Genomic DNA, 21,283 nt, shown 5'->3' with positions numbered 1-21,283 from the left:
CTGCTCTTCGTGGCAGCAGAAATGTGACAGGAAGAGGGCTGGGGACAGGCCCAGGCTGGCAGAGGGGTGTAAGAGGCAGCACAACTCGCCCGCCTGCAGCTCTGGGACCAGATGATCAGGCTTCAAGTTCTTTCGCCGGGGCCAGAATCCATGCCCACCCCCAGACCCCTGGCCTGTCCGCTGAAGGAAAGGCGGTTAACCCTGTCACTCCTGCAAAAGCAATGCCAAGGGAGAAGAGAGGCTGCTCTGAGGACCCCAGAAAGGCGGAAGGAGTGCGCTCCCTCCCATGGGAAAGACAGATGTAGGGCTAATGAAAGGGAGGCCGGGAGGCGCGGGGCTGGCGGGGGAGCGCGGGGGCGTGACCGGGAGAGACAAGCCCCAAGAAGGGAGCGGACCAGACCACCCCGAGGGCCGTCGCGATGTCGGAGAAAGAAGTCGCAGGGGAAAGGGGCCAAGAGGGGACGTATAGTTTGGCCCGAGGGTCCTGAGATGAAACTCAACACCCGCCTTTGGAGGGATCGTCCTGCTTTCTCCTCCCCTCCTTCCCTTCCCCTCCCTTTTCCCCTCCCTCCTTTCTCTTAATCCCCAGGACAGAGCCCCGCGCCGGAGCAGAGGGCCCGAGGGGAAGAGAAAGGAACTGCACAGAGAGGGAGCCTGGAGCCCGGGAAGGGGAGGGAAGGGGAGCCGCGAGCAGGAGTGAGCCTAAAGGCCACGCGCGACCCCCCGAAGCCTTCCCAGCCCTCTTAGTGTCCACCCCAACTCCAGGCGAGTCCACAGGCCCCTGGCCCCTGGCCCTCCTTTGCTTTCTCTTGGCTCCTTTTGCTTTGTGGCCTTTTTCTCCGTTCCCAGAGACACCTGGGGGCTGTCCCGAGCTCTGGGGGCGCCGAGAGGTGCGCGTGAGCGGGGCGGCGGGCCGGCGCCGAGTGGGAGCTGGCGCCGGGGCCCTGCGCGCTGCGGCCGCGGGTGGAGGTGAGCCGGTGGGCCCCAGTGGGCCCCTGTTTGGCTTTGGAAAGGCCCTCCCGCCCTTGCGAGCCTTGCCGCGGTGCCATCGCGGCGCCCCCAGACCCGGGCGTGCAGAGAGCGAGCGTGCGCGAGTGCGAACCGCCGGGCCGCGGGGCGGGCGAGTGCCCGGGCCGAAAGCAGCCACGCAGGACACGCAGCCCCACGGCCACGCTCTCGCAGGCCTTCGGCGTCAGCCTGACCTCCTCTCGCCAAGTTGGGCGAGTTTAAAGAGGGGCGTATGGCTCAGTTCTAGCTTTCCCTCGCTCCCCAGCAGCGAGGCCGCCGCATTGCCCCGACCACAGGCCTGGGAGCTCCGCTCTTCGACCCTGGGTCGGGTTGGGCTGGTTCCTAAACTCGCTCGTCCAGCCCGACCGCTCAGGCGGCTTCTCCCAGCCCTCGGGGCAAGACAGCGGCCTGGAGAGGCGTCCAGCGCCTTAGTTCCCTCCGCGCCTGCCCCTGCCCTGGAAGGGAGCCAGACCCTGCGGACCTGGGGTGTCTCCAGGGCCTAGGGCAGGCAGCTCCGGGGGCCTGGCCAGTCCAGCGGCCCCCGGGAGGCCGCGGGGACAGTACAGAGCGCGCGCCTTTGGATAAGGTCCGCAGCGACGCCCCAGCCCGCCCTGCTGCTCCTCCTCCTGCTCGGCCAAGCTGCCTCCCATTTGGGGAGTATTGTGGGTTTTCTTTCTCCTCCTCCAACCTCTGCGGAGGCCACGACTCAGGCACCAAAGCTGGGGGCCGCCCCCATGGTGCGGGGTAGCCGCTGCTGAAGTCAGCGGAACAGCTTGGCCTGGAGCGGGCCGCGCGGGGAGGCAAGGCCATGGCCATAGCCACGTCGGTGAGTGCACCCCGGAGAAGAGGCTGCTGGGCAGAGACCTCCACAGCTGCTCTGCACTCTGTCACTCTTATTTCTGCCTTCTCTTTGTCTCTTTTCTTGATCCCTTTCTTCTCCAGGAGGCTATGTCCCTCTCCTCTCACTTTTATTTTCCGTTCTCACTCCTCATCCCTAGCTCCTGTGTCTAGGTTCCCCCTTTCCCACCCCCCTCCCTATTCTCTTTTTCTTTCTAGAGGCTGTCCTGGATAGAGGGGAGGGGGCAAGTTTAGCCCGCGTCCTATCTGCTCATTTATTGGCGGGAACAGATGGCCACTGGTGGCTGGCAGGGGCTTGTGATTGGGAGGCAAGTAAAAGGTTGGGAGGGGGCTGAAAAATGGAGGTGGCTTCAGGAAAATGGGAGAGGCTGGAGGGCCCAAGAAGGCCCTTCTCTAGGGGAGGGATGAAGGAAAGGGAGGAGATGGAGCAATGAGAGAGATCTGGCAGAGAGAAAGAAAATAGAAGGAAGGGGGAGGTGATGTCAGCTAGCCTTTGGCCACTTTCTGAGGACAAAAGGAGGGGACAGCTGGCTGGCTTGATGGGACAGTGGGAGGAAGTGGCAGAGAGCGTGTGGCCCACTGCCACTCCTCACTGAGGCAGCCCCTCCCTCACAAGTGAGCCGGGTTCCTGAGAAGGGGGTAGAGCACCGGTGACCACACCCATCATCGATCAGTCTATCCGCAACTCTAGCCTGGGTGCTTGCAATTGCCAGGCCCAGAGGTTTGGCCCCATTGGACAGAATTCAAACCTAACACTGGGAGGAGCTCTGCGCAGCCCCACCTCTGCTTTCTGTCTTGTACTGGTCTGAATTCCAAGCAACTCTGTTCTTTTTCCACCCTTCCCAGGCTCTAGGATTCCCAGCAAAAGGGAGCCTCTCTGAATGGGTACTCCGGGAAGGAGGCTGGAAAGAAAACTATGGCTCCTGACACCCTCCCATATCCCTGTAGGAAGAGTTCAAGTTTCACTCCTCCTCATCCCAAACTCCTTTTAGTTCTTCCATCTGTATGATGGTGAGAAAAACCATCATAGTTTTCAGAGCTGGGAGAGGGGGAGATCCTGAAAATAGTGGGTGTACTCTGACAAAGATGCTGGCTCAGGAGCCAGCTGGTCAGCTATGTAGTCCCAGGAGGTAGATTTTTCTTTTTACCCAGGGATGGGGGTGGGAGTATTTATGCTAATGAAACTCACAGGATCCTAGTAACAGCTAATACTTATTGAGCATTTTCTAGCCCCAAGCTTTGTCCTGGTTGCTTCATGCATTATCTCATCCAGTCTTCACAACATCCCTGTGAGGATAGTGCTATTATTATCCACAAATGGATATTCAGATATGGATATGGAATTCTACAGAGGAAACTGAGGCTCAGAAAGGTTTAACAACCTGCCCAAAGTCACCCAGTTCTGTCTGTCTCTGAACTGTGCTTGTTAAATCCCTGGCTAGATCCAAAACACCAATTTATAATTCAATTAGAAAAAAAAGTGCCAGCCCTGGCCAGTTTGGCACAGCTGTTAGGGTGTTGACCCACGGACCAAAGAGTCGAGGGTTCGATTCCAGTCAAGGGCATGTGCCTTAGTTTTGGTCGGGGAGGCAACTAGTCAATGTGTCCCTCTCACGTCGATGTTTCTCTCTCTCCCTCCCACTCTATCTGAAGATAAATAGAAAAATATCCTCAGGTACCCAGTCAGTGTGGCTCACTGGTTGAGCGTTAACCCATGCACCAAGTGGTCTCTGGTTCGATTCCCGGTCAGGGCACATGCCCAGGTTGTGGGCCCAGTCCCCAGTGAGGGGCATGTAGGAGGCGGCCAATCCATATTCTCTCTCATTGATGTTTCTATCTCTCTCTCCCTCTCCTTTCCTCTCTCTCTAAAAATTAATAAAGAAAAAGAATTTTTTTTAAGAAAAATATCCTCCAGTAAGGATTTAAAAAAAGAAAGAAAGAAATTAACCAGGAATTTGTATCATCTAATTAGCATGTTTTCCTTCTGTGGAACAATATCCTTTAGAAGCCAGTATAATCAGAAAATATCCTTTAGAAGCCAATATAATCAGAAAATGGTTTGATGAGTTTGGAGTCAGGCAAGAGGAGAAGTTCGTTTGTTGTTGGAATCACCCAGTCACAAAGGGCTGGGCAACCTCTCCACCCAAGAGAAATACCAGCCAAGGGAAACATGTACTCATACTGTCTGAGCAGGGCATCCTTCTCCCCAGGGCCTGGTGGCCAGATTCAGCCTGCCAGAGATCTTTAGCTTGAGACTTTTTACTGAATTAGCCCATATGGATTACTTGCTCGGTAATGCCTAGCTGCCTGCTCTCCACCGTCACTGTGAAAGCCACCACTGCCTAGGATGTGGCCAGCAGGCGCCGTCACTTAGCAAACATAACTGAATCAGAATGTGTTTCAATACTGTGAACGGTTTGAGCTTGATTCTGCCAAAGGACATTGTGGAACTAGAGCCCTGTGAAGGGTGACTAGCAAAGGGAAATTGTGTATAGTGAAGACTTCATATGTGCTTGAGTCATGGACCTTCTTGACTTAACCACTGCTAAGTAATATAAGAAGAAAAAAGTAGATCCTTTTTTTTTTTCCCCAATATATTTTTATTGATTTTTAAAGAGAAAGGGAGAGAAAGAGAAATATCCATGTGAGAGTGGAACCTCTATCGGCTGCCTCCTGCATGCCCCCTGGAGTTGGGGGCAAACTGTTCATGTGCCCTCACCAGGAACCGAACCAGCAACCTTTTGGTGCACAGGATGATGCCCAACCAACTGAGCCACCCCAGCCAGGGCAGAAGTAGATCTTCAGTGTTTGTGGTTGGGAAGAGGCAGTGGAAGAGTGATTGAGACTGCAGGCTCTGGAATCAGCCTGGGGTTCAAATGATGCCCCACCAGCTGTATGTAGTTGGGTAAAGTACTAACCTCTCTGTTCCAGTTTCCTTTCCAAATGGGGATAATGATGGCTTTTCCCTTCTAAGGTTGCTGTGAAGATTAAATGAGATGAGATGATTAGTGCAAAGACTTTACAGTGTCTGGATACATAATTTGCACTTAGTATCTGTGACTTCCTACCTGAACATGTGGCACTCCAAGAAAAAAGCTTAGATGTCTCTACCAGACAGGACTGGAAACAGGCTGATAAATGCTTGCCCTTAGTTGGTCCACAAGCCCCCTAAACACACACACACACACACAAGTCTATATCTTTTTCTCCATGGTAACTCAGCCTCTTCTGAGAACCTTATTTGCTCAGACTGAGAACAAAAAAAAAATTGCTTGGGTTTCTGTTTTTCCCTCATTCTGCCTCCGTACTGTCTGGTCTGGGCCTCTGCCAGTCCCTCTCAGAGTGAGGGGGGTCTCTGCAGCTGCTTCATCTAACCTTGGGCTTGTGAGGATGCTGACCGGGAAACAGGGAAGGTAAAGGCAATTCTGTGGGAGACCTTAGCATGACTTCATTGTATACACGAGGCTTTGAAAGAAATTCATTTAACATGTTTATTGAGGACTGATTCTAGGTGAGATCCTATTGCAGAGACGAGGAATCTATTAAAAGAGTAAATAGACAAATAATTTATGAAGGAAACAATGGGTGGGGACAGAATGGGGTGGAAGAAGAGTGAAGAAAAGGTCTCTTTGAGAAGATGATATTTTAGCAGAACTGAAGGGTGGGAAAGGGCCAGTCGGGACAAGAGCCTTCTGGGTAAAGAAAACAGCAAGTGCAAAGACCCTGGGGTGGGAAAGAGGTTGTCTAGTTCAAGGAATAGAAAGGAAGAGGGACAGTGCAGGGACTGAAGCGGGAGAAAGGCAGGGCCCAGACAGGAAGAACTGAGACAGGAGGTCAGATTTTAGCTTGAGGGAAATGAGCTCTAAAGTGTTTTGAACAGCAGGTGCTGTGACTTAATGTGTGTGAAGACCCCTCTTACGACTCCCACCTCACCCACCAGGCCCAGCTAGCCCGGGCACTCTACGACAACACCGCTGAGTCCCCCCAGGAGCTGTCCTTCCGCCGAGGGGACGTTCTACGGGTACTGCAGAGGGAGGGTGCTGGTGGGCTGGATGGCTGGTGCCTCTGCTCCCTGCATGGCCAGCAGGGCATTGTGCCCGCCAACAGAGTGAAGCTCCTTCCTGATGGCCCGGCACCCAAGCCCAGCCTCTCCCAGGTGCCCCCAGCCGAGCCTGGCTCACCAAATCCAGCCCCAGAGCACAGCAATGACGACCAGGAGGTGAGAGCTAGAGCCCTCCCAGCCCCAAGCCAGGAGACTCCCTTTCCCTTCTGCAGGGGCCTGCAGCGTTCTGGGCAGGGAGAGCCCTAAGACCTCAGCTCTTCAGGGCTCTGCTGTAGGAAACCTGTCTGCCATCCCTCTCTGGGTTCTACTTCCCTTGGGACAGGGAGGGGGTTGGAAGGTGTCTACACTCCAAGGCACATGTTACCTGATTCCCCGGTCCCCTCTCCTGACCCACACATCTTGATACCCCCAGGTGTATGTGGTGCCACCCCCAGCTCGGCCCTGCCTGCCCTCCCCCGACCCCATCTACAAGGTCCCCAGAGGCAGTGGGACTCAACTGGCTGCCCCTGGAGATGCCTTGGAGGTGAGGGCTAGAGGTCTGAGTATATGTTGGGTAGGGAACAGAGGCTCTGGAGGGAATCCGGTGTTGAACCTGGTGGTAACTAGCCGCTCCCTCTCCAGGTCTACGACGTGCCTTCCTCTGCCCTCCGAGTTCCCTCCAGTGACCCCTATGACTCTCCTGCTTCCTTTTCCCGCCCTCTGGCCCGAGTCACCCCACAACCCCCTGGAGAAGATGAAGCTCCCTATGACGTGCCTCTGACCCTGAAGCTATCAGAGCTGGAGCCAGATCCGGAGTGGGAGGAGGGCCGAGAACCAGGGCCCCCCCTCTATGCTGCCCCCTCCAACCTGAAACGGGCATCAGCCCTGCTCAATCTGTATGAGGCCCCTGAGGAGCTGCTAGCAGATGGGGAAGGCAGCGCTGACGAGGGCATCTATGACGTGCCCCTGCTGGGGCCAGAGACACCTTCTCCAGAGCCCCCGGGAGCCTTGGCCTCCAACGACCCGGACACCCGGGCCCTGCTTCTAGCCAGAAGCCCTCCACCCTCACACAGGCCCCGGCTGCCCTCTGCTGAGAGCCTGTCCCGCCGCCCTCTGCCTGCCCTGCCTGTCCCTGAGGCCCCCAGTCCTTCCCCGGCTCCCTCTCCTGCTCCAGGCCGAAAGGGCAGCATTCAGGACAGGCCTCTGCCCCCGCCTCCACCCCGCCTGCCTGGCTTTGGGGGCCCTAAGGTCGAGGGGGATTCAGAGGGCCGGGAGGTGGAGGATGAGTCTGCAGGACACCACAATGAGTATGAGGGCATCCCGATGGCCGAGGAGTATGACTACGTCCACCTGAAGGTGAGCTCGCCTCCAGCCAGCCCTCTGGAGAACCACGGGGAGGGGGGAGGAGGCCTGACCCTGCACCCTTGGGCCTGGGACCCCAGTACTTGGCCACATCATGTGTACCAGTGCCACGTTCCTCCCCCTAAACCCAGGCTGGGGTCCCTGATCCCTCTGACTTGCCACCAGAGCTCTCAGACCCAGCTGGAGTCTGGGGATTGCAACTTCTGGTGCCAGGAGAGGCCTCTAGAAGGAAGGGGAAGTGGGGAGGGCCAGGAAGACCAAGGAGGCCACCTGCCCTGTTCCCCCACCCCTGCACTGAGGCTCTGGCCCCTTCCTGCAGGGTATGGAGAAAGCTCAAGAATCCAGGCCCCTGGATAAGGCCTGCCCCGGGGATCCTGAACTGCCGGACACGGGGCCACCGGAACAGCAGGTGATCCTGTGGGGGTGATGCTAGAGAAGGGACTGGGGAAGGAGGAGCAGGAACATAGAAGAAGGAATACATATATATATTTTTTATCCTCACCCGAGGACATTTTTGCACTTATCTTCAGATAGAGCAGGAAGGAGAGAGAGAGAGAGAGAGAATCATCAATGTGAGAGAGACACATCGAGTGGTGGCCACCCACACAACCCCAACCGAGGCCAGGGATGAACTGCAACCGAGGTATGTGCCCTTAGCGGAAATCGAACCCGGGACTCTGGTCCGCAGGCCGTCACTCCAACCAGCCAGAGCAAAGAAGGAAGATTCTTAACTGAACCATCAAGGGAACTTGAATAGGACAGGGGTAAAAGTTCATTGAAACAGAGCAGTTGGAGTACACAGGAGTTAAAATTCAAGAGGAAGGAGCTGGAACTTAGAAAAGAATATCAGGAATTCGAAAGCGGGGAAAGAATGTGTTGGAGAGGAATCAGAAAACCAGGCAGTTGGGAGCAGCAAGTTTCTGGGCTGTGGGTCAGAGCTGGGCCAGGTGACTTCTGAGGCCCCTTCCAACTGAATTCCTGGGTTCCCAGGAGACCTGGCTCCTAATCCCAGCTCCGCCATTAAGAAACCAGGGGCTCTGAAGTAGCCAGTTAATCTCTCTGGGCCTCAGGAAAGTGAGGTGGTCTCCTTGTCTAAAATGGTCTTAATCACAATAGCTACCACTTATTAGGTATTTACCAGGCACCAGACCCTGTACTAAGCACATTGCATGCCTCAACACTAATCATAGTTATAGAAAGTACTCATACAGAGCCAGGCTGGTGTGGCTAAGTGGTTGAGCATCAACCCATGCACGAGAGGTCACTGGTTCAATTCCTGGTCAGGACACATGCCCATGCTGTGGCCCAGTCCCCAGTGGGGGACATGCAGGAGGTGGCCAATCAATGTTCTCTCTCATTCCTTCCTCTTCCTTCCTCTCTAACATCAAAAAAGAAAAAAAAAACAAAAAAACTTTTTTTAAAGAAAAGAAAGTACTCATACAGGGCATACAGTGTGCAGTGCTCTGTTCTGAGCCCCGTCTCTGTACTGTATCAATCCATCTTCACTGCAGCCTTGGGAGGCAGATACTAGACCTGCACTGTCCACTATGGTAGCCACTAGCCACATATGGCTATCAATGACTTGAAATGTGGCTACTCTGAATTGAAATGTGCTGTAATATAAAATGCACACCAGATTTTGCAGACATGATGTGAAAAACATCTTAATAATTTATATATTGAGTACATGTTAAAATAAACATTTTTATATTTAGTGTTTAAAAATAGCAGTTTCTTTTTACTTTTAATGTGGCTACTATAAATGTTAAAATAACATGTGTAGTTCACATTGTTTATTTTGGACAGTACTAGATCCCCAGTTTCGAGATAAGGAAAAAATGAAGTTCAGAGACTTATTTGAGGTTGTTTGAATCCAGATGTGTCTGCCATCAGCTCTGAGTGCTTTCTTGCCAGTCGCTATGAGCATCCAACTTTTCTGATAGCAATCTGGCTGGTGTGGCTCAGTGGTTGAGTGTTGACCCATGCACCAAGAGGTCCCCAATTTGATACCCAGTCAGGACTCATGCCCAGGTTGCAGGCCTAATCCCCAGTGGGGAGCATGCAGGAGGCGGCCAGTCAATGTTCTCTCCCATAGATTTTTCTATCTCTCTCTCCCTTGAAAGAAAGAAAGAAAGAAAGAAAGAAAGAAAGAAAGAAAGAAAGAAAGAAAGAAAGAAAGAAAGAAAGGAAAGAAAGAAAGAAAGAAAATAATAAAATCAATCAATAAATAAAAATTTTAAATAAATTTTCTGACGGCAGAGGTAAGAGCTGAAGGAACTGCACTAGGAAGAAAGGAAGGGCTGAGGAACAAAGGGAGGGACGGGGAAAGGAAGGTTCTCACTGACCACTCCTCTTGCCCTTAGGAGGTCCTGTCCCCAGGAGAGCCGCTGGTTCTGCCCGCTGGAGACCTACAGCTCCTGCACTTCTATGCAGGGCAGTGCCAGAGCCACTACTCAACACTGCAGGCGGCCGTGGCGGCCCTGATGTCCAGCACCAGGGCCAAGCAGCCCCCACGCCTCTTCGTGCCCCATGGCAAGCGGTTGGTGGTGGCTGCTCACCGCCTGGTGTTTGTGGGGGATACCCTGGGCCGGCTGGCAGCCTCCGCCCCTCTCCGAGCACAGGTCGGGGCTGCAGGTACAGCACTGGGCCAGGCACTGCAGGCTACTGTGCTCGCTGTCAAGGGGGCCGCCCTGGGCTACCCATCTGATTCTGCAGCCCAAGAGATGGCACGGTCTGTGACACAGCTGGCAGGGCAGGCCCTGCAGTTCACCACCCTGCTCACCAGCCTGGCCCCCTGACGGCCCTGGGCCCTGCTCTGCCCCTCCCCTGCCTGCCAGAGCCTCCTCCAGTCCTTGGGCAGCTGGAGGGCTGTTTCAGGTACTAGGAGAGGTGGCAGTCTTTCCCCGTTCCTGCCCCTTCCAGTCATCTCAGTCTCTCACAGAGGCATCTCTTCCCTCCATCCCGCAGCTTTTTGTATGAGCCATTTTGTATAAATTATTTTTATTTAATATCCCCTGCTTTGTCAGAAGCAGGTGCCAAGCCCTCTGGGGCAGGGAGGAACTGGACTCTTCCTCCTCTCTCAGCCTGGGGTGGAGGTACTTGGTCGCTGCTCTGCCACCCACCTCTGGAAGCTTGGCGCCACAGAGAACCAGGTGGCTGAAACCTGGGCCATCTGAGCCCCTTTCTTGTCCTGCTTCTTGGCTATAGAACATCAGTGTCTCACTGTTAGTTGAGAATGAGGGCAGTACATTGATTGCCCAGAATGTGAAGGTCTGGGAGAAGCCAGAGGGCTCCTCCCAAAGGGAGGCTGGAGAGACCGGGTCCTAGGCACTGGGCATGCATCTCAATAAACCCTGCTGTCTGGTTCCCTGACTGTTTCTTGGGAGCCTGGGGTGGGGTTAGGGAGGCACAGGCTTGGTGTCCCTGAGCCAAACCTATGGGGCACACACTGGACAGGATGCCTTTAGGGATTTGGGGGAAATTATTCATTCAGGTTCTCAGCTCCCATGACAGTGCTATAGTTCTGAAGGTACATTGTGGGGGTGGGATGGACATAAATGAGGCAGTTGAAATAAATAAATTAAAAAACCCACCTGCCACAGGTTTAACAGTTGCCGGTAATGGAAGTGAACAGGGTGATGTGAAAGACTAATTAGATGAGGGGAGAAGCCATTGAGACTTTAGCCGGGAGGGTTGGGAGGTGATAGCTGAACTGAGATCCCAAGGATGAGAACTCAGAAGACAACTAGCAGTCCAGGAAGACAGACACAGGACTGACTGGGGTTCTCTCCAAGACCTTATTGTCAGAAAATGATATTAGCCCTGGCCAGTTTGGCTCAGTGTTTGGAGAGTTGGCCTGCGGTCCAGAGAGACCCGGGTTCGGTTCCCACTAAGGGCACATATCTCAATTGCAGTTTGTCCCCGGCCCTGGTTGGGTCGTGCGGGTGGCAACCACTCGATGTGTACCTTTCACATCGATGTTTCTCTCTCTCTCTCTCTCTCTCTCTCCCTCCCTCCCTCCCTCCCTCCCTCCCTCCCTCCCACTCTATCTGAACAAAAAATGGGAAAATGTCCTCGGGTGAGGATAAAAAAATAATAATAAAATTAGAAGATGATGTTATTAGAGAGGTGCACATTTGGAGAGGCTGGCCACACAAGAGCTTTTTTTTTTTTAATCCTCATCCAAGGATATTTTTCTATTTTCAGATAGAGTGAGAGAGAGAGAAAGAGACATCGATTGGTTGCCTCCCGAATGAGCCCAACCAGGGCCAGGGACTGAACCACAACTGAGATGTGTGCCCTTGACTGGAATTGAACCCTCAACTCTGGTCCACGGGCCAACACTCCAAAGGCTGAGCCAAACCAGCCAAGGCCACATGAGCTTTTTTTTTTTTTTTTATCCTCACCCGAGGATATTTTTCCATTTTTTGTACAGATAGAATGGGAGGGAGAGAGAGAGAGAAACATCGACGTGAAGGGACACATCGAGTGGCTGCCACCCGCACGACCAACCAGGGCCGGGGGCAAACTGCAACAGAAGTACGTGCCCTTAGCGGGAACCGAACCCGGATCTCTCCGGACCGCAGGCCGACGCTCTAACCACTGAGCCAAACTGGCCAGGGCCACATGAGCTTTTAAAAGTGCTGTGCTGAAGAGGTCAGTCACCCCAACTATCAGCTGTGTGCCGTAGGACAGCTCTGATCAGCGGGAGAGTGCTGCTGCCAGCCTGGTTAACTCTCCCCTTTGGTTAACTCAACAGGGTCAACCCCTTAAACTCTCCTTCCCAGGCTTTTGCTGACCGTGGTTCTGTACACACCATCCTTTAGAGAAGCTGAGGGACTGATGTATGCAGTGTTGGATGAGCCATAGTATAGATGGGGATCACTCTGGCTATTTGCCACAAAGGAAATCCAAGCCACAGATCCATTGTTTCAGTCCGTTTTCCTAATGATGCCCTGGCACAGTGACTGGGCTAGAAGCACCCAAACTTCAGGCCCATCCTAGTGTCTTGGCATCCCCTGTGCATTTGCCTCCTTCACTGGGGGTTCCTTCTTTCTCATTTCACTCTCAAAGGAAACATTTCCAGACTCTGGGGCCACCAACATTCATCTCTATGTGTTGACTTATAACGGGGCCATCCTCCATCGTCCAGAAAGAGATCAGCCTGGAATTAGAGTTAGTCCCCAAAACACCATGTACTTGTGCCTATGGTAAATCCTGTCAGTTCCTCAGAGCCCCGGGTTCAGCTTTGACAGGAAGTTGATCATAATGGTCTCACAGTGTTGTTGCGAGACGCTAACAAGATAACGCATATGAATAGCCCAGCACCACATAAAGTTAAGGGATTATTCCAGGACAGACAAGAACACAGACAAATAAATCCTCAAGGAATGTTGGCTGTGCCAGCAGCAAAGTAAATCCTGGGGAGGTGCTGAAATGAGTTGGGGGGAGGGAAGTGGAGGGAGGCTGCTAAAGACATTGGACGTTTCCCATAATTGGAAAATTTCTGAGCAGAGGAGACAGAAGTGTGGTTCAGTGGAGACGAGGGAATGGATTTCCTGACTGACAGGACACTTCTTTTCAGTCCTTACCTGAGATTAGAGAATGAAATACCTATTAGGTTTCAAATCTCTTAGACAAGTGCATCTCTAATGGGGATCTGGTTAAAAAGCCTGTGATTCTGTGTTTCTAACAAACTCCTAGGTGATGGTGGCTACTACTGGTCTGTAAATCACTGCATAGCAATTCTAGGAGTTAGGGAAGGCTTCTGAAGCAAATATGCTTGAGCTGACAGCTGAAGGATGAGAAGGGGGAAGAGAAGCCTTCTAGCATAAGCACAAGCCTGTGTCTGTGGCATTGAAACAAAAAACAAAATCAGTCCAGTGTGACTGCAGTGAATGAGAAGTGAGACGGAGCTGCAGAGAGCGTGGGGCCATGCACATAGGACCATAATGAAATATTACTCTACCTTGATGGTGAGAAGCCACTGAAAGTTGTTAAGCAGGAAAGGGACATGAGCAGATCCACATATTGTTTTTTTTGTTTTGTTTTGTTTTGTTTGTTTTGTTTTTGTGTGTGTTGGTTTTTTTTTGTTTTGTTTTTTTTTTGGTACGTGCCCCTAGCGGGAACTGAACCCAGGACTCTGGTCCCCAGGCCGATGCTCCAACTGCTGAGCCAAACCAGCTAGGGCATGGACAGGATTTTGTAAAGGATTTGAATGGAGGGGAGGGGAGCATAAGGAAAAGGGCACTCTAAGGACTGTCACCTGTTGGATGATGAGGGTGCCATTCACTGAGGACACCCTCGAAGACAACGAGGTTACCTGGGAAAGAGCATGAGTTTGGTCTTGGGTACATTGAGTGTGAGGCCCCTGTGAGTCATCCAAGGTAAGAGGTCAAAGAAGAGGGTCCAAGGGTCAGAAGCAAGGGGGGAGTGAAACTTAAGAAACAGATTTCTCCCTCAGTGCCCTGAAACGCCCCCACCCCTAATCCCCAGCTGCATAAAAACTCCCTACTTTTGCTTTTTGAGGAAGACAAATTTGAGAGATCTTGCTCTCTCTCCCTCTTGATTTGGCCAAATCGAATAAACCTTTATCTCCAAGCACCAGCAACTCCGTGTTTAGGTTACTACGGCATTTACACACAAACTTGACTTTTGGAAGGGGGTTCAGTAACAGGAGCTGGAAATGTAAATCTGAGTACCAGGTTTGTGTTGTTTATATTGAGGGTAAAGCTGTGGGCATGGGTGAGATCCCCAGGTGCAGAGAGCAGTGTGAAATAAGAGGAGGACCTAGGACTACACCTCTCAGGATCACAGGCATGTGATCCTGATGATGAAGAGGAGGATGTGCCTGCAGTGGAGAAGAGGAGCAAGAGAAAGAAAACCCTGAGAGTGCGGGACTTAGCAGCCAAGGAAGAAAGTATTTAGAGGAAGGGGTGGTCAACAGTGCCAGGTGCCCTTGAGAAATGACAGTGACAAACCAGACAAGTGGTCTTGTACAGGAGTGTAGCCGGGCCTGTGTACAGTGCCCAACTCAGCCCTCCATGAGAGACCCCTGTACTGTGATTGTCATTACACTGGTCTTTCTCCCCAAAAAGCTACTCCAAGTTGTTTTGTTCATTCTGTTATCCCCAAAGCCTAGCACAGGGCCAGGCACAGAATAGAAGCTTCACAAATTTTATTGAGAAATGAATGAGTGGATGGATGGATGGATGGATGGGTGGATGGGTGGGTGGATGGGTGGATGGATGATAAGGAAGAATTGGAAGCAAAGAAGGAATCTCTGGCATCTGCCTAGGTTAGCTACTATCCTTCAGCCCCCCCCCCCCCTTTTTTTTTTTACTGCAATAGCCCTCAGACGCAGGGAACAGAAACAGGGCCCATCCTCTCTGTCTCCTGGGTCCTGCTCCCCCCCACCCCACCCCATCTCTCTGATGATGAGTCTGAGCCAAAGGTTCTGCTGACGTGAGAAGGGGAGGAGAGTCTGGAGGAAGGGGAGGAGAAATCCGCGCAGAGATCGCAAAGACGAAGGAGGCTCCCGCGGCTGCAGAGCTGCAGAGCGGGGTCTCTGGGCTCTGTGTCCGGGCACCCGTTGCCCCACTGGGCCAAAGGACAGTGCATCCTTCCGGTGAGGCCGGGCAGGGCCCCTGAGGTCGGCAAGCTGGCTCCCCGGGTGGCCACCGGGACCCCGGAGCCCAATGGCGGGGGCGGCAGCAAAATCGACAGCAATGTAGAGATCACCCCCAGCCCCAATGGAGTAAGTGCCGGCGCGCTGAGGGCTACGCCATCACCTCCCCATCACCTCCCCGCACCCGCACCAAGAGCCCGGCGTTTTCCTCCGCGCATCCCCTGCCCCTGACTGCCTTTCTCGAGCGCGCCGGCCCTCTTCCCTCATTTTACGGTTTTTTCCCATTCATCCTTCTTCTGCCTCTCCCTGCCCGCGCCTCCCCACCCCCAGCAGGTTGGGACCCTCGGAGATGCGGTGCCCACGGAGCAGCTGCAGGGTGAGCGAGAGCGCGAGCGGGAGGGGGAGGGCGACGCGGGCGGCGACGGGCTGGGCAGCAGCAGCTTGTCGTTGGCCGTGCCTCCCGGCCCGCTCAGCTTCGAGGCGCTGCTTGCTCAGGTAGGAGCACTGGGCGGGGGGCAGCAGCTGCAGCTCGGCCTCTGCTGCCTGCCTGTGCTCTTCGTGGCGCTGGGCCTGGCCTCGGACCCCATCTTCACGCTGGCGCCCCCACTGCATTGTCACTATGGGGGCTTTGCCCCCAACACCTCTGGCTGGGAGCAGCCCCCAAACGCCAGCGGTGTTGGCGTCGCCAGCGCTGCACTTGCAGCCAGCACCGCCAGCCACGTCGCCACCAGTACGGACTCCTCGTGCAGTGGCTTTGCCCCGCCGGACTTCAACCACTGTCTGAAGGACTGGGACTATAACGGCCTGCCGGTGCTCACCACCAATGCCATCGGCCAGGTGAGGCGCCAACGTGGGCCGCGGGTCTGGGGGCTGGCTGAGAGCCACCAGCGCGAGGCCTCACACCCACTCCATCCCTCTCACATCCCTAGTGGGATCTGGTGTGTGACCTGGGCTGGCAGGTGATTCTGGAGCAGATCCTCTTCATCTTGGGCTTTGCCTCCGGCTACTTGTTCCTGGGCTACCCTGCGGACAGGTGAGGGCCGCCAGGGACAGGGCAAGCAGAGAGGAGGGGGTGCTAGGCAGGCTAGCCCATGTATCTGGTGTTGGCAAGAGGCCGAAGAGGAGTCGCTGGACTCTGCAGCCTTCTCCGGACTTGTTCTGTACAATGATCTGCAGCCCCACCCCTATCTCAACTGCAGGCCCCATCAAGAAATACTCCTTCCATACCTCTTCTGCGCAAGGGAATGACTTCACCCACATTTCCCATATCCATGGATCAACAGCATCATCTCCAAAAACAATAGCTCTGTCCCCGATGACCAAAAACTCTATCTCCACACATCAAAAGTACTAGCTCCTCCTCTGTTGTTCCTGTTGCCACTAACCACCTCCTTACCATCTTCATAGATTAATGGCCCCATCCATGTGGACTATTAGCTCTGTCTCAATGGCCTCATTTCTAAAGATCATTATGTTAATTCCTAACTATCAACAGCCCCATTCCCACTGACCAATAGTTCAACTCTACAAAGAAATGGTTCCACCCTCATGGGTCAATAGTCCAACACCCCATGGATCAATGACCACAATAGCACCACTCCCCCAGAAATTAAAAGTCTCATTCTTGTAGGTCTTCAGTGCTCTCAGATCCTCAAACCAAAAGCCCCATTTCCATGAATCTGGCCTCATCTCAAGTATCATTTCATCCCCACCAACCAATAGTTCTCCCAGGGATCAAAACTTCCATCTCCTCTAATTCTCAACACTGTTACCACTGACCAGGTGCTCCATCTCCATTGACCATCCCCATGGATTATTAGACTCATCTCAACTGATCTACAGTCCTATCCAATGGATTAATAGCTCAACTGTCATGGATCAAAGGCAACCCAACATTCAGTAATCCAATTGCCTAAAATCAATATCTATTCTCACTGCCCAGTAGTCACACATGCCTCTGGGCAAATTATTCTAAATCCATAGGTCAGTAGCCCATCTTCATGCATTAGTGGCCTCATTCTTACAGACTAGTAGTATCATTCCTATGAAATCATAGCCTCATAACCTAAGACCAATAATTCAGTCTCCTAAATTAAATAGCCTTGGCCTCATTAATCAATAAACTCATCCCATTGGAAATATGGCCCCATTCTATTGGTCCAATATCTTGACTCCCAATGATCAGTTATCTCAATCTTCATTCTCACAGAGCTTTTATCTTATCCCCTAAAATTATGGCCTAGCCTCCAAGGATCAGTAACCCTATCCATCATCACTGACCAATAGTCGAATTTCCCTTCATCTGTGGCCCCATCCTTACTGATTATCCCCATAGATTAATAGATTCATCCCCACTAACCAATAGCCCCACCCACATGGACTAAGCTCCCCATCTCATAAATTAGTGGCTCCATCCCCAAAGATCAATTGTCCAATCTTCAATATTAGGGATTATCCCCATTGATCCATAGTCCTACCCCATGGATTAATATCTCCATTCCCAGGGATCAGTGGCTCCATCTTCTGGCCAGTAGACCCATCCCCATGGGACAATGGCCTCACCCCCTAAAAGTCAATTACTTAGTCTCCTAAGATCAGTAGCTCCATCTTCACTAACCCATACTATCCCCATGCAAAAGTGGCCAATGCACCCACATCCATTGATTAGTAGCTCCAACCCCATATATCAATAATTCTATCTTCTCTGACCAGTCTGAGCAAGACAAGCTTCATCCCAACTGACCTCTATCACCAAAGATCAATGATTCCAAGTTCCCTAAGCAATATCCCATCCCCTCTGATGATTGGTCTCACTTCCATGGAGAAATGTCCTCAGCTCAGACCAATAGCTCAATCCACAAGAGTCCCATCCCCACACAACCATAGCCATAACCTAGTGCCTACTTGCCAGACATCACTTACCCATGGTCCCCAACCCTTCCATCTTCTCTAACCTCAATCCAACTCTTGCTCCCAAGGCCTCATCCTTATCCCTCCAGCTGTGAATTGGACAGCTGGGCCCCACCCAGCAATGCCCTCCCCCAGGGAGTCTGGGTGACCAGAGGCCCTGCACACTTTTCAGGTTTGGCCGTCGTGGGATTGTGCTGCTGACCTTGGGGCTGGTGGGCCCCTGCGGAGTGGGAGGGGCTGCTGCAGGCTCCTCCACAGGTGTCATGGCCCTTCGATTCCTCCTGGGCCTTCTGCTTGCCGGTGTTGATCTTGGTGTCTACCTGATGCGTGAGTGGCACTCTCCAAGAGGTCCTTCCCTTAGAGCTCACCCCTGCCTGTCTGCATCCCAGGCCATTCCCCCTGCCCCCTAGCTCCCATCAGTCCCTTCTTCAGCCCCAAATTTCAGCTGTCCAGAATCTTGGCTGCTTTTCTGACCAGGCCTTTGAAGGATCCAGGCCCTCTCCCTCCACTATCTTTAAGGACTTCCTTGCCCTAGACTTACTGCTGTCAGGGAATAGTCTTATTTTAAAAATGAAATCCTGACTAGCTCTGTGACCTTGAACAAGGGTTGATATGAAGGCCAAATAAGGTCTGATGTGAAGGGGCCTGTAACTGGGAATGCCGAACACCCATCAGGGACTCTAACCCTCGAGCCCTCACAGGTTCCAGCAGGAGGAGAGAGGACTAAACAGTCTCTCCACTCTTTGCCATTCGGAGGTTAGTCTGTGGGAGGCAACAGCTGCAGCCTCCACTCAGGGTCTGACCTCCCTCTCTGTCCTCCTCCCTCCCTCTCTTCTCCCCCACGCCTCCTTCCTCCCTGACCTCTCCTCCCTGTCTCTGCTGTATCTTCAGGCCTGGAGCTGTGCGACCCAACCCAGAGGCTTCGGGTGGCCCTGGCAGGGGAGTTGGTTGGGGTGGGGGGGCACTTCCTGTTCCTGGGCCTGGCCCTTGTCTCTAAGGACTGGCGATTTCTGCAGCGAATGATCACCGCTCCCTGCATCCTCTTCCTGTTTTATGGGTCAGTATCACCCTTCACCTGCTGTCTGGTCATTTTCATCTCTCCCACCAGCTTAACTCTAGCCCAGAGACCCCTCCCCGTCCCCATTGCCCCTCATCCAGCCCCAGCCCCAGCCCCAGCCCTCCAGAGGCCAGTTTCCCATCCCTATGTCAGAAGATGACTCCCCACCCCCACCCGCACCTCCCATCCCTAGCTGGCCTGGTCTGTTTCTGGAGTCTGCACGGTGGCTGATAGTGAAACGACAGATTGAGGAGGCCCAATCAGTGCTAAGGATCCTGGCTGAGCGGAACCGGCCCCATGGGCAGATGCTGGGAGAGGAGGCCCAGGAGGCCCTACAGGGTAAGAGACAGGGATCCCTACAGATGATCCCTCACATGCACACTTGATGGTGCCTTCTGCATGGTTATAGCTGTGCCACCTTCTCCCAAGGTCCCCACCACTCATGTGAGAGGACCCTGGGTTCTCTGCTGCTCCTTCTAACAGACAGCTCCTTCCTTTCTCTCTCCCAAAGACCTGGAGAACACCTGCCCTCTCCCTGCAACATCCTCCTTTTCCCTCGCATCCCTCCTCAACTACCGCAACATCTGGAAAAATCTGCTTATCCTGGGCTTCACCAAGTGAGCCTGGGTGTCTGAGCCAAGGGCCAGGCCAGTAGCTGGGATGGGGGCTGGCTGGGTGGGGAAGGCCTGAGGACCCCCGCAGAGGGCGGCCAGGACCCTGGAGGGCTGTGGGTGGAAATGCAGATACCCTTCTTTGCTTTCCCACCCCTTTTCACAGCTTTATTGCCCATGCCATTCGTCACTGCTACCAGCCTGTGGGAGGAGGAGGAAGCCCATCAGACTTCTACCTGTGCTCCCTGCTGGCCAGCGGCACAGCAGCCCTGGCCTGCGTCTTCCTGGGGGTCACCGTGGACCGATTTGGCCGCCGGGGCATCCTGCTTCTCTTGATGACCCTCACTGGCATTGCGTCCCTGGTCCTGCTGGGCCTGTGGGATTGTGAGCATCCTCCCTTCCCCACAGTGTGGGCTCAGCAAAAGAACCCAGGCAGAGGTGCCTCAAACAGGCTCAGCCACTGCTTCTGGCACAGGCCTCATAAGACAAGACCAGCCCCTGCCTAGATCTCCACAGTCCTTCCCCTGGCCACACACCCTGTCTGTTCTTCCAATCAGTTCGTGAAGACCCAGAGCCCACCCAGCTAGAGCCATAGGATCAGAGAGCAAGGGGATGAAGGCAGGGACTAGGCCAAGCATGGTCTCCCGCCTCTGCTCACACCTCCCTCTTGGTCCTCCAGATCTGAATGAGGCCGCCATCACCACCTTTTCTGTCCTTGGCCTCTTCTCCTCCCAAGCCGCTGGAATTCTCAGTACCCTCCTTGCTGCTGAAGTCATCCCCACCACTGTCCGGTGAGAGCAGGGGTGCTGCCAGGGACAGGGCAGGCCTCCTGGTCTCCCACCAAGGACAGAACCTGAGGGATGGAGGAGGGAAGGCTGCTGGAGAAGGGCTGGGGTGAGACCCACAGCTAGAGGCTGAGTGCCAACTCCATCTCTCCCAGGGGCCGAGGCCTGGGCCTGATCATGGCACTGGGGGCACTTGGAGGGCTGAGTGACCCAGCCCAGCGGCTCCACATGGGCCACGGAGCCTTCCTGCAGCATGTGGTGCTGGCGGCCTGTGCCCTCCTCTGCATCCTCAGCATCATGCTTCTGCCAGAAACAAAGCGCAAGCTCCTGCCTGAGGTGCTCCGGGATGGGGAGCTGTGCCGCCGGCCCTCTCTGCTGCGCCAGCCACCCCCTAGCCGCTGTGACCACGTTCCACTGCTTGCCACCCCCAACCCTGCCCTCTGAGCGGCCTCTGAGCGGCCTGGCAGGAGGCTGGCCCATACAGAAAGGTGACATAAAGCCCTGGCAGGGAGACTGGGAGGGTTGAGTGAGGAAAGCAGGGTTGCCCATAAGGCTCAGAGGCTCCTTGCGCCAGCCATCAAGGAGAGCTCAGAGGGCTCTCTCCGTCTCCTCCCTGCTGCTTTGTGTTAACTTCCTTGGCAAGAGTCAAGGGACAGGGAGAGAGCTCCACACTGTAACCACTAGGTCTGGGCTTCATCCTGTGCCCAAATACATCCTCCCAGACCTCATTCTTTCTTGCTCTATCATTGTTTCAATAGACATTTTGAATAAATGAGCATACCATAGCCTGGACTGCCCTCCCTTCTGTTGTCCTTCCGACTACCTCTTGGGGGAAGATTTCTCAGTGGAACCAAAACCAGTAACAATCTCCCTCCCCTCCCTGTGCCCTGCCCCCTCATCCCCGCACCCTGTGTTAACTTATGGGCAGCTACCACCCCTTACTGACTGCTGTGCTGCTGGGACTGGGCTAGGCACTTTACAAATTTCATTTAATCACTTAATCCTCACAACACTGCAAGGGAG

The 21,283-nt window shown here is 53.8% G+C and overlaps 2 protein-coding genes across 3 annotated transcripts; both read left to right on the top strand.

Annotated features, from left to right (window-relative positions):
* Nucleotides 1-1,260: 1,260 nt before the first annotated feature.
* Nucleotides 1,261-10,587, top strand: EFS (embryonal Fyn-associated substrate). Of its 2 annotated transcripts, XM_036272628.1 has the most exons (6): nt 1,261-1,834; nt 5,807-6,085; nt 6,342-6,452; nt 6,551-7,264; nt 7,590-7,679; nt 9,634-10,587. In XM_036272628.1, exons 1-6 carry the CDS (start codon nt 1,817-1,819, stop codon nt 10,066-10,068), a joined length of 1,647 nt encoding a protein of 548 aa, XP_036128521.1. In that variant the 5' UTR covers nt 1,261-1,816; the 3' UTR covers nt 10,069-10,587. The 2 variants fall into 2 exon arrangements, with proteins under 2 accessions (XP_036128521.1, XP_036128529.1); XM_036272636.1 differs by lacking the exon at nt 5,807-6,085 and having other exon boundaries at nt 1,809-1,834.
* Nucleotides 10,588-14,010: 3,423 nt separating this feature from the next.
* SLC22A17 (solute carrier family 22 member 17) lies at nt 14,011-21,045 on the top strand. The gene is made up of 11 exons (XM_036242280.1): nt 14,011-14,014; nt 14,743-15,026; nt 15,231-15,734; nt 15,827-15,930; nt 17,980-18,134; nt 18,699-18,864; nt 19,058-19,203; nt 19,376-19,481; nt 19,642-19,859; nt 20,155-20,266; nt 20,416-21,045. Exons 1-11 carry the CDS (start codon nt 14,011-14,013, stop codon nt 20,702-20,704), a joined length of 2,088 nt encoding a protein of 695 aa, XP_036098173.1. The 3' UTR covers nt 20,705-21,045.
* Nucleotides 21,046-21,283: the final 238 nt, after the last annotated feature.

The sequence above is a fragment of the Molossus molossus genome, unplaced genomic scaffold (genome assembly GCF_014108415.1).
Source record: "Molossus molossus isolate mMolMol1 unplaced genomic scaffold, mMolMol1.p scaffold_m16_p_1, whole genome shotgun sequence".
NCBI classification, from domain to species: domain Eukaryota; kingdom Metazoa; phylum Chordata; class Mammalia; order Chiroptera; family Molossidae; genus Molossus; species Molossus molossus.
The sequence above is the reverse complement of the archived record's forward strand: the minus strand, read 5'-3'. Positions and strand labels throughout refer to the sequence as shown.

Coding starts and splice junctions, on each gene's coding strand:
- EFS (XM_036272628.1), top strand. Junction 6,086..6,341: donor ACAGCAATGACGACCAGGAG/GTGAGAGCTAGA, acceptor TGATACCCCCAG/GTGTATGTGGTGCCACCCCC. Junction 7,265..7,589: donor ATGACTACGTCCACCTGAAG/GTGAGCTCGCCT, acceptor CCCTTCCTGCAG/GGTATGGAGAAAGCTCAAGA.
- SLC22A17 (XM_036242280.1), top strand. Junction 19,482..19,641: donor CTTATCCTGGGCTTCACCAA/GTGAGCCTGGGT, acceptor CCCTTTTCACAG/CTTTATTGCCCATGCCATTC. Junction 19,860..20,154: donor CCTGCTGGGCCTGTGGGATT/GTGAGCATCCTC, acceptor TTGGTCCTCCAG/ATCTGAATGAGGCCGCCATC.